The sequence below is a fragment of the Nelumbo lutea genome, chromosome 5 (assembly GCF_056320005.1).
Source record: "Nelumbo lutea isolate HS-2025 chromosome 5, American lotus-T2T, whole genome shotgun sequence".
Classification (NCBI taxonomy): Eukaryota; Viridiplantae; Streptophyta; class Magnoliopsida; order Proteales; family Nelumbonaceae; genus Nelumbo; species Nelumbo lutea.
Window position 1 is genome coordinate 3,706,873 of NC_142688.1, and position 16,393 is coordinate 3,723,265.

At 40.8% G+C, this 16,393-nt stretch overlaps 1 protein-coding gene across 3 annotated transcripts in view; it reads right to left on the reverse strand.

Annotated features, from left to right (window-relative positions):
- Positions 1 to 16,393, reverse strand: part of LOC148849889 (T-complex protein 1 subunit eta-like) — a 37,549-nt gene that overhangs the window by 2,519 nt on the left and 18,637 nt on the right. For all 3 annotated transcript variants that reach the window (XR_016099534.1, XR_016099535.1, XM_088946322.1), the window contains exons 7-10: positions 15,821 to 15,937; positions 15,536 to 15,655; positions 15,360 to 15,458; positions 15,180 to 15,269 (exon numbers count right to left, since the gene is read on the reverse strand). Coding sequence is in view for 1 of the 3 variants with exons in the window: in XM_088946322.1 (XP_088802448.1) it covers positions 15,180 to 15,269; positions 15,360 to 15,458; positions 15,536 to 15,655; positions 15,821 to 15,937 (426 nt within the window). In the remaining 2 variants the exon portion in view is untranslated. The remainder of the gene's footprint in view (positions 1 to 15,179; positions 15,270 to 15,359; positions 15,459 to 15,535; positions 15,656 to 15,820; positions 15,938 to 16,393) is intronic.

Genomic DNA, 16,393 nt, shown 5'->3' on the forward strand with positions numbered 1-16,393 from the left:
GTCGACCATGTGTTGAGTTTAACTTAATTTGGGTAGTAGGCGATCAAGACTACAATCAGCCTTTGAACCCTAATAGATTTCAGATTAGGAAAGGTAGAAGAAAAGTAAGAGAAAGAAAGAAAAGAGAGGAGAAGAACTGGAGAACACAAAGGTTTGAAAGAAGGGACATATTCTTATTGACCTGCCGCCGCCACTCTCTTAGTATTTATAGGTTATGTTCAGTACATAGGGGAAAAGGATAGATCTGCCCTTAGTACACATACCGTACTAAAAAAAGCTGACCACCAACTAACACTAACATGACTGAAACAAATAATTACACATACCGTCCTGCGAACACAATGGGGACCACAGCTGTGGGGCCCACATCAGTGTTCTCTACTCTCCCCCTCAAGTTGGGAATAGATATTTATCATTCCCAACTTGGATAGGTCTGCCTCTAACTTCTTCCTTGGTACAGCCTTGGTGAGGATATCTGCGAGCTGCATGTTGGATGTGATATACGGGAGACACTTCTTGTGATGAGACCCTCTCTCACACAAAATGTCGATCAACTTCAATATGCTTAGTTTTGTTATGCTGCATCGGATTGTGGGCTATATTAATAGCCACCTGATTATCACAATACAGCATCAAGGGCTTCTCATAATCAATACCCAACTCTTCAAATAGTGATCTCAGCCATAGGATTTCAGCCACTCCGTTAGTCATTGACCTGTATTCAGCTTCAGCACTAGAGCGGGAAACAACACTCTATTTCTTATTCCTCCAAGAGACAAGGTTACCTCCCACAAGGGCACAATATCCAGAGGTAGACCTCCTGTCATCAGCACTCCTAGCCCAATCGGCATTTGTATAGACCTCCACCTTCATGTGATTATTGTTCTTGAACAGTATACCCCTACCTGGGCATCTCTTCAAGTACGCTAATATTCTCTCTACTGCAAGAAGATAGTAGTTTTAGGGGAATGCATGTACTAGCTGACAACACTAACTGCATAATTGATATCTGGCCGAGTGAGGCAGAGATATAGGAGCTTTCCAACCAACCGTTGGAACATAACTTTGTCTTCAAGAAGCTCATCGCCCTCTGTACTAATCTTGTGATTCTGTTCAATGGGTGTATCAGTAGGCTTAACACTTAACTTTCCAGTTTCCGCCAACAGATCTAGAACATATTTTCTCTAAGAGATAAAGATCCCTTGTTTAGATCTAGTAACCTCAATACCCAAAAAGTACCGTAGTGCATCAAGATCTTTCACCTCAAACTCTTGATGAAGGAGTTGTTTGAGGGACTCAATCTCACTACTATTATTTCCTGTCACTACAATATCATCCACATATACAACAAGCAGGGTCAGAGAGAAGTCCACCCTTTTAATGAACAATGTATGATCTGACTGGGCCTATACATAACCGAATTTTCCAAGGGCTAGTCTGAATCTATCAAACCAGGCTCTAGGTGACTGCTTCAAACCATACAATGCCTTATTCAGTCGGAAAACCTTCTTACCTGTCTATGTATCATAGAATCCAAGAGGCAACTGCATGTAGACCTCTTCCTGTAAGTCTCCATTCAAAAAAAGGATTTTTAACATCCATCTGAAACAAGGACCAAGAATGACTTGATGCAAGGGATAATAGAACTTGGATGGTGGTCATCTTGGCTACTGGGGCAAAGGTCACCAAGTAGACTATACCATAAGTCTAAGTGAACCCCTTTGCAACCAGTCGGGCTTTGTACCTTTCAATGGAGCCATCAGCATTATGCTTCACAGTAAATACCCATCTACATCCAACTGGTTTATTTCCTTTGGGTAGGTCAACTAGCTCCCAAGTATTATTTTTCAACAGGGCATCCATTTCAACTTGCATTGCATCTTTCACTCTGGAACTGATAAGGCTTCTTGCACTGTTCTTGGAATAGGGACATTGGCAATGGAAGTGAGATAGGACCAGTAAGAGGGAGATAGGCGATCATAGGATAAAAATTGGGAAATGTAGTGAGCTGTAGATGTGGTGCAATGTCGTTTCCCTTTACGGACGGCAATAGGGAGGTCAAGGTCAAAGTCATCTGCAGGAGGGGAAGTGACAACAGTGGAAGGTTTCTCAGTGGACCCTGGGACTGTAATACCTGGATCTGGAGCCGCAGAAGGAATTGGAGCTGGACTGGACTGCCGATGACCGGGATCAACCTGCCTGCATCGCCTGTGATAGATTCTCAACTCCTGATCCCTTTGACCACCCTCACCATTACAGCCTTCATCACCCAATGGAATAGGTAAAGGAACAGCCCCACTCCCACTGGCTCCCCCTAAGGAAAGAGACCCAAATCCCCATTCTCACTGCTCTCCTCCTAAGGAGAAACCCTAGGATAATAGGGTATCTCCTCAAAGAAGGTGACATCTATGGAGACAAACTTCTTCCCTGAAACAGGATCATAGCAGCAATAACCCTTTTGAGTTTGTGCATAACCGAGGAAAATGCATTTAGAGGCCTTATGTTCAAACTTGGAATGATGGGGCCCGAGAAGCTAAACAAAACAGGTACAACCAAAGGTTTTAAGGGGAATGGTAAACAACTCCTCGTCTGGGTATTGAAGGGAAAAAGGGGTTTTCATATCAAAAACCCGGGAAGGAACCCGATTAATGAGATATACCGCCATAAGGATAGCATCACCCCAGAAGCGAATAGGTACATTGGAGGTAAACATAATGCTTCTAGCCACCTCCAAGATGTGCCTATTCTTCCTTTCGGCAACCCCATTCTGTTGTGGTGTATGAGGGCAAGTGCTCTGGTGAATAACCCCATGACTAAGGAGGTAAGAGGTCAATGGCTTAGCAAAGTATTCCTTTGCATTATCAGATCTAAGAACTTTGATTTTGGCCCCAAACTGGGTTAGAATCATCTGATGAAAGTTTTGGGTCAGAGCGGGAACCTCATCTCGAGAACGAATAAGATAGACCCAAGAAAAACGGGTATGGTCATTGTTGAGCAAGAGCAAGAGAAGAGACGAGGAGAGCCGAGAGGACTGAAAGCCCCTACAAAACTTAGGGGGCGAAAGAATGATATATTATTATTTATACTAGTACAGTCGAACAATATAAACAAAGGAGAAATTACAACAGTACCCTTATGGTACTAAACCTGAATACATAAACAACTGACAACACTCCCCCTCAAGTTGGAGCATAGATATCAATCATGCCCAACTTGTCACAAAGATCATGATGTCTGGAAAGGTTTAAACCCTTTGTAAAGATGTCTGCAAACTGGTTCTCAAAAGTGACATAGGGGGTACACACTTCGCCTGTGATAACTCTCTCTGATAAAATGCTTGTCAACTTCGATGTGCTTTGTTCTATCATGTAGCACCGGATTGGCAGCAATGCTTATAGCTGCTTTGTTATCACAAAATAGAGTTATAGGTTTGGTCATTGGGAAACCCAACTCCCCCAACAAATTCTTTATCCACATGCCTTCAGCAACCCCGTGGGCCATAGCACGATATTCAGCTTCAGCACTGGATCTAGCTACCACATTCTGCTTTTTACTCCATGTAACAAGGTTCCCTCCTATAAAGGTGCAGTAGCCACTGGTAGACTTTCTGTCACTTTGGGATCCAGCCCAATCTGCATCTGTATAAACTTCAACTTTCAAATGTCCGTGCTTTTGAAACAACAAACCAGTACTCGGATACTTCTTCAAATATCGGAGGATTCTCTCTGCTGCTTCAAAATGAGAAGACCTAGGAGCATGCATGAATTGACTAAGGACACCAACAGCATATGCAATGTCTGGGCGAGTCATAGAAAGGTATAACAATCTCCCTACAAGCCTCTGAAACTGTTTCACATCCTTGAGTGATTCACCACAGTTGTCACCTAATTTATGGTTGGGGTCAATGGGAGAGTCAACTGGCTTCACCCCCATCTTTCCAGTGTCCTGAAGTAAATCTAGGACATATTTCCTTTGAGAAATGAAGATACCCTTCTTTGATCGGGCAACTTCAATTCCAAGGAAGTATCTGGCAGGTCCTAGATCCTTCACTTCAAACTGAATGGCAAGAAAAAATTTCAATTTCTGAATTTCATCCTCCCAATCACCAGTAACAATTATGTCATCCACATATACAATTAGAGCAGCAATTTTACCTTCTCCTTTTTTCACGAACAGTATGTGATCTGATTGACATTGCCTGTATCCTTTCTGCTGAACTGCCACATGGAATCTACTGAACCAAGCTCTTGGTGATTGTTTCAGCCCGTATAAGGACTTCTTCAATTTGCACACTTTCTGTTCACTGCCTTGGGCTAGAAACCCAGGAGGTTGAATCATGTACACTTCCTCTTCAAGGTCACCATTCAAGAATGCATTCTTGATGTCCAACTGGTGTAAAACCCAATCCAGATTGACCGCAAGAGAGAAAAGGACTCTAATGGAAGTCATCTTGGCAACGGGGGCAAAAGTTTCTGCATAATCAACTCCATACACTTGAGTAAATCCCTTTGCCACTAAGCGAGCTTTATACCTTTCCACTGTTCCATCAGCCTTATGCTTGATTGTGAACACCCATTTCCATCCAACTGGAACATTTCCCTTAGGAAGATCAACAAGTTCCCATGTGCCATTTTTGTGAAGGGCATTAATTTCTTCCCTCATGGCATTTGTCCATTCAGGAACTGAAAGAGCTTCTGCCACATTCTTAGGGATAGGGACACTGTCAATAGAGGCAAGGCACAGAATGAGGATGAAATGTTCTCATACGAGACAAAGTTGGAAATGAGATGTTTAGTGGTGCACAATCTAACACCCTTCTTGTAAGCAATAGGACGGTCAAGATCATTAGCAGTAGAGGAATCATTTTCAATAAATTCAAGGACATCATTGGGAGCCAAAATACCTGAGTGAGTATGATCCTCCCTCGAGGAGTCTGGTGGCACTGAGGTACAGCTTCCGGATTCTATACAGCTCTTGGATTTGGCTGGCCTTTGCGACGACGAGAAAAAACACGAAAAGGTGGAGGGTCAGGGAGAGAGGGAAGCTGAACCAGTTTCTCCTCATGTCTACACTCCCCCTGAGGAGAAACAGGATAGAAAGGCTCATCTTCAAAGAAAGAAACATCCATGGAGACAGAATTTACGAGAAACACGGTATCCCTTTTGAGTGAAGGAGTAACCAAGAAATATGCAAGGTATAGCACAATAGTCCAATTTCCCACGAGTGGGAGACAGATTTTGGACAAAACACCGGCAACCAAAGACACGAGGAGGAATAGAAAGAAGAAGAGCCTTAGGAAAGAGAAGTTGATGTGGGGCCTTGTACTCTAACCGACGAGAGGGCATACGGTTTATAAGGTAAGTGGAATAAAGAACAGCTTCAAGCCAAAACCGTTTGGGAACATTCATATGAAGTAGTAAACCTCGAGCCACTTCAAGGAGATGTCGGTTCTTCCGTTCGGCCACACCATTTTGTTGTGGTGTGTGGGCACAAGAGCTACGGTGAAGGGAACCATGCGAAGCAAAAAATTCCGTGAGGTCACTATGAAAAAATTCTTTTGCATTATCTGATTGGAAAATTTAGATTTCAGTTTGAAATTGAGTGAAGACCATCCGTTGGAAATCTTGAATGATTTTTGGTACTTCTTCCCTGGTTCGCATCGGGTATACCCACGTAAATCTAGAATAATCATCAATGAGAGTAATGAAATACTTGTAGCCACTCTCAAATGGTAAAGTAACAGGGCCCCACACATCAGAATGAACAATGTGAAATGGAGATTCAGATTTACTATTTCTTTGAAAATGAATTCTACAATGCTTACTCAACTAACACGTTTGACAAGAAAAATCAGAAACAGACATTGATTTAAACAGTTCTGGGAATACAACTTTCAAAGACTCAAAAGACAAATGACCAAGACGACAATGCCATAAATAGACTTTTTTCTTACAGAACTGACTCATAGACTCTGTAACCTGAAGACCAGCCTTATTCTCCAGCATGTAAAGTCCATCAGCCATACAACCCCTACCAATCGTCCTCCCCGAGGCCAGATCCTGAATCACACAATGAGAAGGGAAAAAAGTCACTGAGGAATTCAAGGAATTAGTAACACTACTAATAGAGAACAAATTAATGGGAAATTTTGAAACATGAAGAACATCAGAAATGGTAAGGCCAAGAGGAACATAGAGTTCCTTGACCAGCTATGGAAGAGTATGATCCATCGGCTAGTCTCACCTTGTCTCTTCCAGAAAGGGGGTGATAGGTTTGAAAGTAAGAGGATGTACCAATCATATGTTTTGATGCTCCAGAATCAATGATCCATGGAGAGTCATGGGTGTGAGAAGCAACATGGAAAGCAGTGGCAGGGTTACCTGACATAGATGCAAATGAGGTTGAGGGAGGAGTATCCATCTGACGAATTGCTCTACCATAGAGCTCTAAATGGTCACGAAAGAAATTCATAATGTCCTCCCTCGGGTCAGGTCCAGTGAGATGTGTCTGAGTCACAGTAGAAATGGGGGGCTGATGCTCCCGAGTAGCCATGTTGGCCATGTGATGTTTCTTTGTATTTTGCTGTCCGTACTTCTTATTCATCTCTGAACCTTGCTTCTTAGTCAAATCTTGAACCCATTTTGGTTTCCCATGAAGATCCCAACAGGTATCTTTGGTGTGTCGGGGTTTCTAGCAATGAGTGCACCACGATTTTTCCTTATCTTCTGTTTTTTCTGGAGATCTCCTTTCTGGGAAGAAAATCCCACACCAGTGGATACACCCCCTTTTGCAACTAACACAACAGCATCCCCACCAGGGGTGTTCATCAAATTTATCTTGCTTTCTTCAGATTGTACAAGAGCATAGACTTCCTGAACAGAAGGGAGATCCTTAGAGCTGAGAATCTAAACTCTAATAGATTCATACATAGGATTCAGACCATGTAAGAATGCAAACAACCTTTGCTGGGAGACAAGCTGTTTGTACTTCTTAGCATCCTCATCACACTTCCAATCCACACTCTGGTAGTGATCCAACTCCTTCCAGGCAGATGTTAAGTCAGAGTAATAGACCGATAAACACCCGTCCCCCTGTCTACAAGTAGAAGATGTTGCCTGTAGTTGATAAATTTTGGCATAGTGTCGCAAATCTGAATATGTAGACTTTGCTTGTTCCCAGATTTCATTCGCAGTTTCAGCCCACATGAAATTCTTCCTGATTTGAGGTTGCATGGAAACCAAGAGCCAGGACATAACAATACTCTCCTCTTGATTCCATCTATCATATTCAGCACTCCCGGAGGATGGTTCTTTTATCCTCCCATTAATATAGCCTATATTCCCCCTTGCAATGATGTATAACTTGATCCCTCTTGACCACTCTAGGTAATTTAAACCATCAAGAGGGACAACAGCCATAGGAAAGGATAGGTCACCCCCACCCATTCCATTCAGCATTGAGGAAACTCCAGATGTGGCTGAATCTTCACTACTCATGATTTCTGGTTTAAGAAAAAAACAACCAAAGGGGTACTTCCGTACAAGGCTATTATAGAAACAAGTCCTTCTAACCTACGGTTTCACTGGGAGCAAAGACTGAACACTGCTGTTGCAGTACTGGAACAGGTCTGTATGACCTACAATTGTACAGAGGTCATATGACCCCCCAACATAATGGAAAATACAAGGTGAAGTTCACCACACCCCTAATCGGCAGGCCTGGTAGCCGAACAGTCAATGACTGAGATCAATACAATATCTGCTTTAGGACATCAACAGTCCATCGAAGGGGTAAAGAAATACAAAAAAAAAAATTGTTGAATACAGCTGCTTTGTTAAAGAAATATAGTCCATCAACCGGCTGAACAGTCAATCAATAAACAGTCAATCCGTAGGGCAGCCGAACAGTAAATGAACAGTACCTCTTTTAACTTCAGATGATAGCCTCTCTACAGTCGAACAGACAATGAATACAACTTCTGGGCTGGAAGATGAAAAGTCTATAACTTCTGGGTCGAACTGAATACAATTGATTAGCAGTTCGATGGATACAACTCTGGGAGATGAAGAGACTATCTGCTCGACATTGAACAACAGGTTTGCTTGACACCACCCTTCAGGCCTGGACGACTTGCTCTGATACCATGTTGAGCAAGAGCAAGAGAAGAGACGAGAGGAGAGAAGAGAGGGAGAGAGGAGAGGAGAGCCGAGAGGACTGAAAGCCCCTACAAAACTTAGGGGGCGAAAGAATGATATATTATTATTTATACTAGTACAACCGAATAATATAAATAGAGGAGAAATTACAACAGTACCCTTATGGCACTAAACCTGAATACATAAACAACTGACAACAGTCATCAACAAACAACATAAAATATCTGTACCCACCCATAGAAGGGATGTGATATGGCCCCCAAACATCAGTATGCACAATATAAAAAGAATTACTACTCCTTTTATTACTCAAAGAACAAGATGTTCTACAATGTTTGGCAAACTCACAACTCTCACATCTCAACTTTGACAACTCAACAGACTCAAATAAAGCAGGAAACAGACTCTTCAAGGACCGGAAAGATAAATGACTTAATCGATTATGCCAAAGCATAACCAGACTCACAAACTGATAAACAAAGGACTTCTTATCCACTGACTCTTCCCAACAAGAACTCTCTCCGAGCAGATAGATCCCATTTGTCTGACGGCCAGTCCCAATCACCTTCCTCGTCTCCAAATCCTGAAAAACACATCGGTCGGGGAAAATGGTTACTGAACAGTTCATATGTTTGGTAATACTACTAACTGAAAGCAGGTTAGTATCAAGCTTAGGAACATGCAAGATAGAAGATAAAGAGATAGTATCCGATAACTTGATGTCACCCTTGCCAGAAAATGGAACAAGTGAGCCATCAGCAATGGATACTCTATCTCTACCGGAGGACAAGTGATAAGTAGTGAACAATGATGGCAAGCTAGTCATATGGTCGGATGCACCTGAATCTATTACCCAACAGTGTTCAATATTACCTGGAGCTGAAGCATGGTAGGCTAAAGCTCGAGTACCTAAATGTGCAAATGCAGATGTGGTAGGGGCTGATGGTGATTGATATGGCTGAGCTTAACTCCCAACTTCCTGTTCCAACTATATTAGGGCAGCCCGAACTGCGGCTAAGTTCTCTAGGGGTGTGATTTTTGTGCCTGACGAGGATGCTGAATCAGTATTCACAACCACATGAGCATTACCCTTCTTATTTCTCAGTTTTGTTGGGACCAAGTGAGGATGCAGCTTCCAACAATTATCTTTTGTGTGCTTGGGTTTCTTGCAATGTTCACATGCCAGGTCCCGTTTATCTTCCTTCTTCCTGTCATTTTCTGGATCACCCCCTGATTTAGGTTTAGCAACTGCCAAGGCTGGGGAAAGGGGCTGAGGTTGCATCATGACTTTCCTCCTGGTCTCTTCACTATGTACCAGGGAGTATGCTTGAGAGAGGGTCACACTATCTCTAGTTAATATCTGTTGCCTCACAATGTCATAATCTAAATTCAAGTCAGCCAGAAATTCAAATACTCTATTTGTCTCGACTTGCTTTCTGTGAGTCTGTGCATCTTTAGGACTCTCCCACTCAAGAGCCTCTAGATGATCAATCTCATGCCACAGGGATTTCAAGGTAGAGAAGTAGACAAAAACCAGTTTCTCTCCTTGTTTAAGACTATTCACTTCACACTTCAGTTTATAGGCTCTGGCAACATTAAGGGGTTGGGAATATGTTTCTTTCATAACATCCCATATCTCCTTCGCTGTCTTTGCCCACAAATAATTTCGGTTGATATGTGGCTGTATAGAATTACACAACCATGTCATAACCAAGTAGTTCTCTTGAACCCACTTGGTATACATTGGGTCCTCTTTGGAAGGTTCTTTCACATCTCCCAAGAGGTAGCCTAGTTTTCCCCTTCCCCCAATAGCCATCATGGCTGATTGGGTCCATTCCAAGTAGTTTGACCCGTCAAATCTCACAGTTGTAATATGAAACCCAGTTTCAGATATACTACCATAACTGTTGTTCCCAAAACTACCTTCTCCCTGATTTTTAAACTCCATTTTGGTCAAGAATCAGTAGTTACGAAGTGTTAGGGTTACTACAACAAAAAACAGCACTTGGACAGTAATCAGAAAGCAGTATGGAATCAATGCAGGTCTGATATGAAACCAATCTGTAATCACGGTATATGCATGAAACTAGTGCAGGTCTGATCTGAAACCAATCAGCAATCACAGTATATGCATGAAACCAGTGTAAATCTGATATGAAACCAATCGACAATCACAGTACCAAGCAGTCCGTACAAGTTTTTCGCCCCCTAAAAGAGCTCAAAACCAAAAAATAGGTCTAAACCCAGCTTAGAGAGCAACCTGAGATGCTGGAAAAGAATTAGGGTTTTAATCGTAGGTCTTGTCGTAGGGTCAATGCGAAACCCTAAAACTGATCACCTCTGAGAGAAAACCCTAAAACAAGCACTTTCCAAGAAGATAAAAGAGTTTGGCCCAACAGTCAGGTTTGCCGCAAGGTTAATGCCAAACCCTAGAATAGAGAGAAAACCCTAAAACAATTCGGCCGCTTTTCTAGATAGGTCCAACCTATCTTGACTGACAACAATCTCTAGAAAATAGATAAGACTTACCCGGAGAATGTTGTTCGCTACCTTCCATGGTTGTCTGAACCCTAGTCTTCTCTGATTCTTCCTGATTACCAACACTCTACAAGCCGTGGCAAGCCTTCAACAGCTGCTAAACTCTTCTGGTAACCTCCAAGAATCAGCCAACGAACACTTCTTCATAAACTTCCAGCCCTAGATAGTTCTCATGTGGTCGGTTGGACTAGGCTCGCATGAGAAACCCTAGATGGGCGCTGATACCAAGTAGGCGATCAAGACTACAATCAGCCTTGAACCCTAATACATTTAAGATTAGGAAAGGTAGAAGAAAAGTAAGAGAAAGAAAGAAAAGAGAGGAGAAGAACTGGAGAACACAAAGGTTTGAAAGAAGAGAGATTCTTATTGACCTGTCGCCGCCACTCTCTTAGTATTTATAGGTTATGTTCAATGCATTGGGGAAAAGGATAGATCTGCCCTTAGTACTTACATGATAAATAAAGCAAATAAACAACAACTGAAATAACAAACTAACCATCAACTAAAACTAACATGACTGAAACAAATAATTACACATAATGTCCTACGAACACAGTGGGGACCACAGCTGTGGGGACCACAGCTGTGGGGCCCACATCAGTGTTCTCTACATGGATCAAAGAGCTGTAAAGGTTTACATCATTTCACCATACGTGGAGATAGATGAGTGGTTACTAACATGCATAGCCGTGTTTATATGGGTAAGGGTTCATTTGAATCATGGGCAGGGTTATTGGACTTAACGCAAATCACATAGAGTGAGTAGTTCGGTAGTTGCTATTAATAAGGAGAGTTAATTTCTACTAGGAGAGTCAGTTAAGGTGAACATTTATCGATTTTTGTATTTAATCAATTATTCCAAGTGGCAAGGTAGCTTGTTATTGAAGCAAGGTGCCAACCAACTGGTTGTAGAAGAGACTTGGGATCAAATCCCACCTGCACCTGGGTTGGGGGATAGGCTACCCCCCCCCCAACCCAAGTTGTGTAGCCCTTCAAAAAGAAATTAAAAAAGGTATCTTGTTATTGACCAATTTCAGTCCAATACAACTCTTTTTAGTTTGGATGCTTTTGGGTTTCCTCAAACTAATCCAGTCTACATGACTTCCTTTCACTACACCAATATATGAAACAGTGTATTAGTGAAAAAGGAGAGTTAGATATGAGGAAACAAAAGGCCAATTAAGTTGAGAGAATTTGGGGTTTGATTGAAGTGTTGATTGAAGAATTGAAGGCACAAGAGAGTGAGAATTTTCAGGATTGTGTGGGAGAAGTGAATAGTGTTGAGGCAAATGATAAGGGGGATTAGTTGAAGGAAGAATATGGTAGAATTTGTATAAAGGATGGGACTCTAGGTTAAAAAAAAAAACAATAAGGTAATTGTGAGGAAGAGTGGTGGGGAAGGAAAGAAAAGACAAAGAAAGATGAGTGAGGTAGAACAGTTGAAATTGGATGTCTATTGTGGCAAGGATTTAGTGGAAGAGGGGAAAGGAGGAGGAAGGTAAGGTAGTCCAAGGAAAGGTTTTAAAATAAAGGACAAATGAATATCATTAGTTTGAATGTGATAGGCTTAGGGAGTGCCAGAAAAAAAAAATGTTATAAAGGAGGCAATTAGATTAGAAAAAAACAGGTGTTGTCATTCTCCAAGAAACTTGGCTCAGGCTGATTTAGATAGGACATGGATTAGAAGCCTGTGGAGTGCTAAGGGAATAAGTTGGCCCTTGACTCCATCTTGGGGTGCATCAAGAAGGATAGCAACCCTTTGGAAGAATAGGTTTTCAATTTCAACCAAATTGAAGCAATTGGATGATGGATTTGAATGGGTGTTGACCAATGTCTATGGTCCTAATGACTATGGGAAGAACTCACTGACATTAGGAATAGGAGGGGTCTTTCAGAATGAAGGCCACGCCATAGCTATGTCTTCTAGTCCGGTTGGAGAATGGGATTCACTAAGGGCAAAAGAGCTTAATGATAAGAAATTGATCGTTGAAGGTGACTCAAAAGTGGTGATAGGATGGCTATTAAATGAAGAGTGAGCAATGTGGAACTACAGAAATGATGAAATCAAGAAGTTTATATGGCTCAGTGGTAGCGTCCAAGGGAAGATTCAATGGATGCAAAAATCGGCCAACTCTTTGGTTGATGCTTTAGCAAAACAAAGGATTAACAGAAATCAAATGCTTTTGGGCTAAACTGTACTTCTTTGGGCAAGGGTGAGGAGGTAGGGTGGTCTACCTCTTGTATTGACTGATGTACAACTTCTTTTTGGGTCGAAACTGGATGTACAACTTGTCCACATTTGTTTATTATTAATAAAATTATTTCTTGGTAGGGGTGAACATTGTTCTGTTAAAACCGAAAAACCAAATTAGTATGCGCTCCATACTTTATTATCTATATATATATATATATTGGTTTCAGTTTTTCGGTTCGGTTATTTTGGTTTTGGTTTTCAAGTATGGAAATTCGGTTAACTGAAACCCCAAATTAACCAAACTTTATTATCTCTATAATATATATATATATTTTATTAGTGACTTGCCAGATCTATTAAAACAAAGCCAAAGATAGTACAATTTAGGGAGAGGCATGAAATGCTACCTCCCCTTTAAGGAGGGGAGATGGAAGAAACCATCAACCCTTTAGTTAAAGAACATAACAAAGGAAAAAGAAAATTACAGAGAAGCCCAATAATGAAACCCAAGTAGCCCCTTGTTTAGCAAGATAATCAACCAAGGTATTAGCCGATCTACCCAACCACTGAACTCTAACTGTCATGCCCCTCAATAGCCATTTGACCTTTTTTAAGATATCTTTGAAGTTCCAAGTGACAGTACCCGGGTCAACCAACCATCCTACTACCACCTTGGAGTCTCCTTCAATTATTAAGTTTTGCACTCCAAGTTGATAAGCAATCTGTACCCCCTGTGCCGCAGCTAGGAGTTCAGCCCTCACAGAGTCTCCTATTCCCATCGGTCTCGAAAAAAAAGGCAATGATGTTGTTGTTCTCATCTCTCAGTGCATCACCAATCCCAGACGGTCCTGGGTTACCCTGACTACTTCCGTCAAAGTTCAGCTTAACAAACCTTCCATCGGCGAAGTCCAAGTTACTTTAACTCTAGGCTTTCTAGAGGAAGTGAGGGCAACTGCAGACCAATTCCTCATTAAATCCTCAAAAGAATAATCTTCAAAGAGCTTTAAGGATTTCAGCCACAAAATAGTCCTTGTAACAATACACTCTTTGACCTCAAGAGTGCTTCTTTCCTTCTCCTGAAAAATTCTGGAATTTCTCTCTTCCCAAATAGTCCAAAGGAGAGCTGCTCTTATACACTTCAACATGATTCTCCCTCTTCTTGTGGCCCACACAAAGGTAGAAGGGGAAAACAACACATTTACCTCAGCTGGCAAGTTCCACCTGCACTTAAACAAATCAAATACCCAATTCCAAATGGCTGCAGCAAAAGGACAAGAAATCAATAAGTGGTAACAGTCCTCATTTTGCACTTTGCACAAAATACACCAGTTAGGGGATAAACACAAGAAAGGTCTTTTCTTCTGCAAGTTATTCATCGTATTGATTTTACCATAGTAAACTTCCCAACAAAACACAGCTATTTTGGGGGGAATAGGCCTAGACCAAACTTCCTTAACTGGGAAAGCCCGAGGAGAGGAGCTGGAGCAAAGGGAATTAAAGAAAGATGCACAAGTAAACGACCCTTTCGGAGTCAAAGTCCAAATCCTCCTATTAAAAATGAGTGGGTCCAAGCAAACAAAATCAAGTAACAATAAGAGCTCAGAAACTAATAAGGATTCCTCGCCCGTCAACCCTCTACGAAAGTCGAGGTCCCAATTTGTATCTCTATAATATATATTAACATATAATATAATGCATATATAAATATGTAAAAAATATATTATATTGCATTGTATTATATATTAAAATATAATTTATAATATATATATGTAATATATAATACATATATAATATCTATAATACATTAAAATATATATAATGATGAAATTCGGTTTTAACTGAAATAACCAAAAACCGAACCGAAAATTTTGGTTTTGGTTATTTCAGTTTCGGTTCAGTTTTTCATTTAAAATTTTGGTTTTAAAAGTTTTAGTTTATTCAGTTAAGTTTTTAACCGAATAAACCGTTTGCTCACCCCTATTCTTGGTTACTGATAAAAAAATATATTTGGAGAGCCAAATTTGATCATCGTACAGCCACTTCGAAGGATCTTCCTACAACCCTCTTCCAGTAGCTTCTTCAAAAGCAGATTAAGCAAAGTTGAGCCTTCCCAAATGCACAATAAGTTATTCAAAAGCTCAACCTTGCAGTATGCATGCAATAGCATGAGAAACAATTGCAACTCCCAGAGTCTGTGAATACTTGATGAAAATATTCTCACATTTGAAGACTTAAAATTCTCTACCAAGCCATTACAAATCATACATACCAAGTGACACCACAAAACCTACCTCAAGTGCCTTAGCATAGGAGTTTATAAAAAGCTGAGACTTGCCAGCTATTGTCCGTGCATGCTGCCTCAAGTACCGGCTTATTTCCATCTGTCACAAGAAGAAAAGATTGAGCCAGAAAATGCTTAAAAGCATCCATAGAGTTGCAGAATCATGTGCCTCATAAGTGATGTTGCATACATCTATTGCACCACCACCAGCAACAACAGTAGAGTTCTTCAGAGCCCTTCTGACTATCATTATTGCATCATGTAGACTCCGTTCAGCTTCCTCAATGAACTGAAAATGATTTAAATCAGACCTTGATTTAAGCTAAACATTGCACTGCAATGTGCTGTTTAAAGAAAACAACAGACCTGATCAGCTCCACCACGAAGAACAATAGTTGCTGTCTGACCAGATGGACATCCACTAAATATATTAAATCTCTCATTCCCAACTTGTCTTTCCTCAAAGATCTCACACATCCCTAGAACCTTCACAGTTAATTCTGACATTTCAGCTTAAATACAGAAGATACATAAAGTGCTTGATGACCTAGAAGACCAAATTGCCTGATCAAAAGCTCATAGAAGAAGAATGTCATGCATAGTAGTGACTACGACAACAGTGTTTAAGTAAAGAAGGCACAAGGCAGATACCTCATCAATAATGTTGCTGACAGATGTTTGTACAGTTCCACCAGTTGCTGCAGCAACACGTTGCAGATCCTCCTCGGTTACACGACCAGCACAGAAAATATCTCGGTCTGCAAAATACTGCACAGAAAACTATAGAGATTATTCACCTGGCATGATACCTAATTTTTACATCATCAGCAATCAAACTCATATAACATATTTCAAACTCATATAACATGTTACCTAGTACATCATCAGCAATCAAAGTAGAATGGAATAGCAGAACAGGGTTCATGTAGCTGACCCCCATATGGTTGGGACAAGGCCACAAGGGTTATGATGATTATAATCATCAGCAACCAAAAACTTACAAATAAAAATAAATAATTGGGGAGAGAATTGAGATAGAAAGGTAAAGGTGAAAATAAATGCAACGATTATTAAATTTAGCTCTACAAATACCACAAAAATTCACAACATTTATGTGCACATGTTGTCAAAAACTTGGGAAAAAAACAATAGATTTAACTTTTTTTTAAAAAAAAGGCCATGTTGAATATATAAACGAAAATAACATTAGACTTCCAAGTAGAT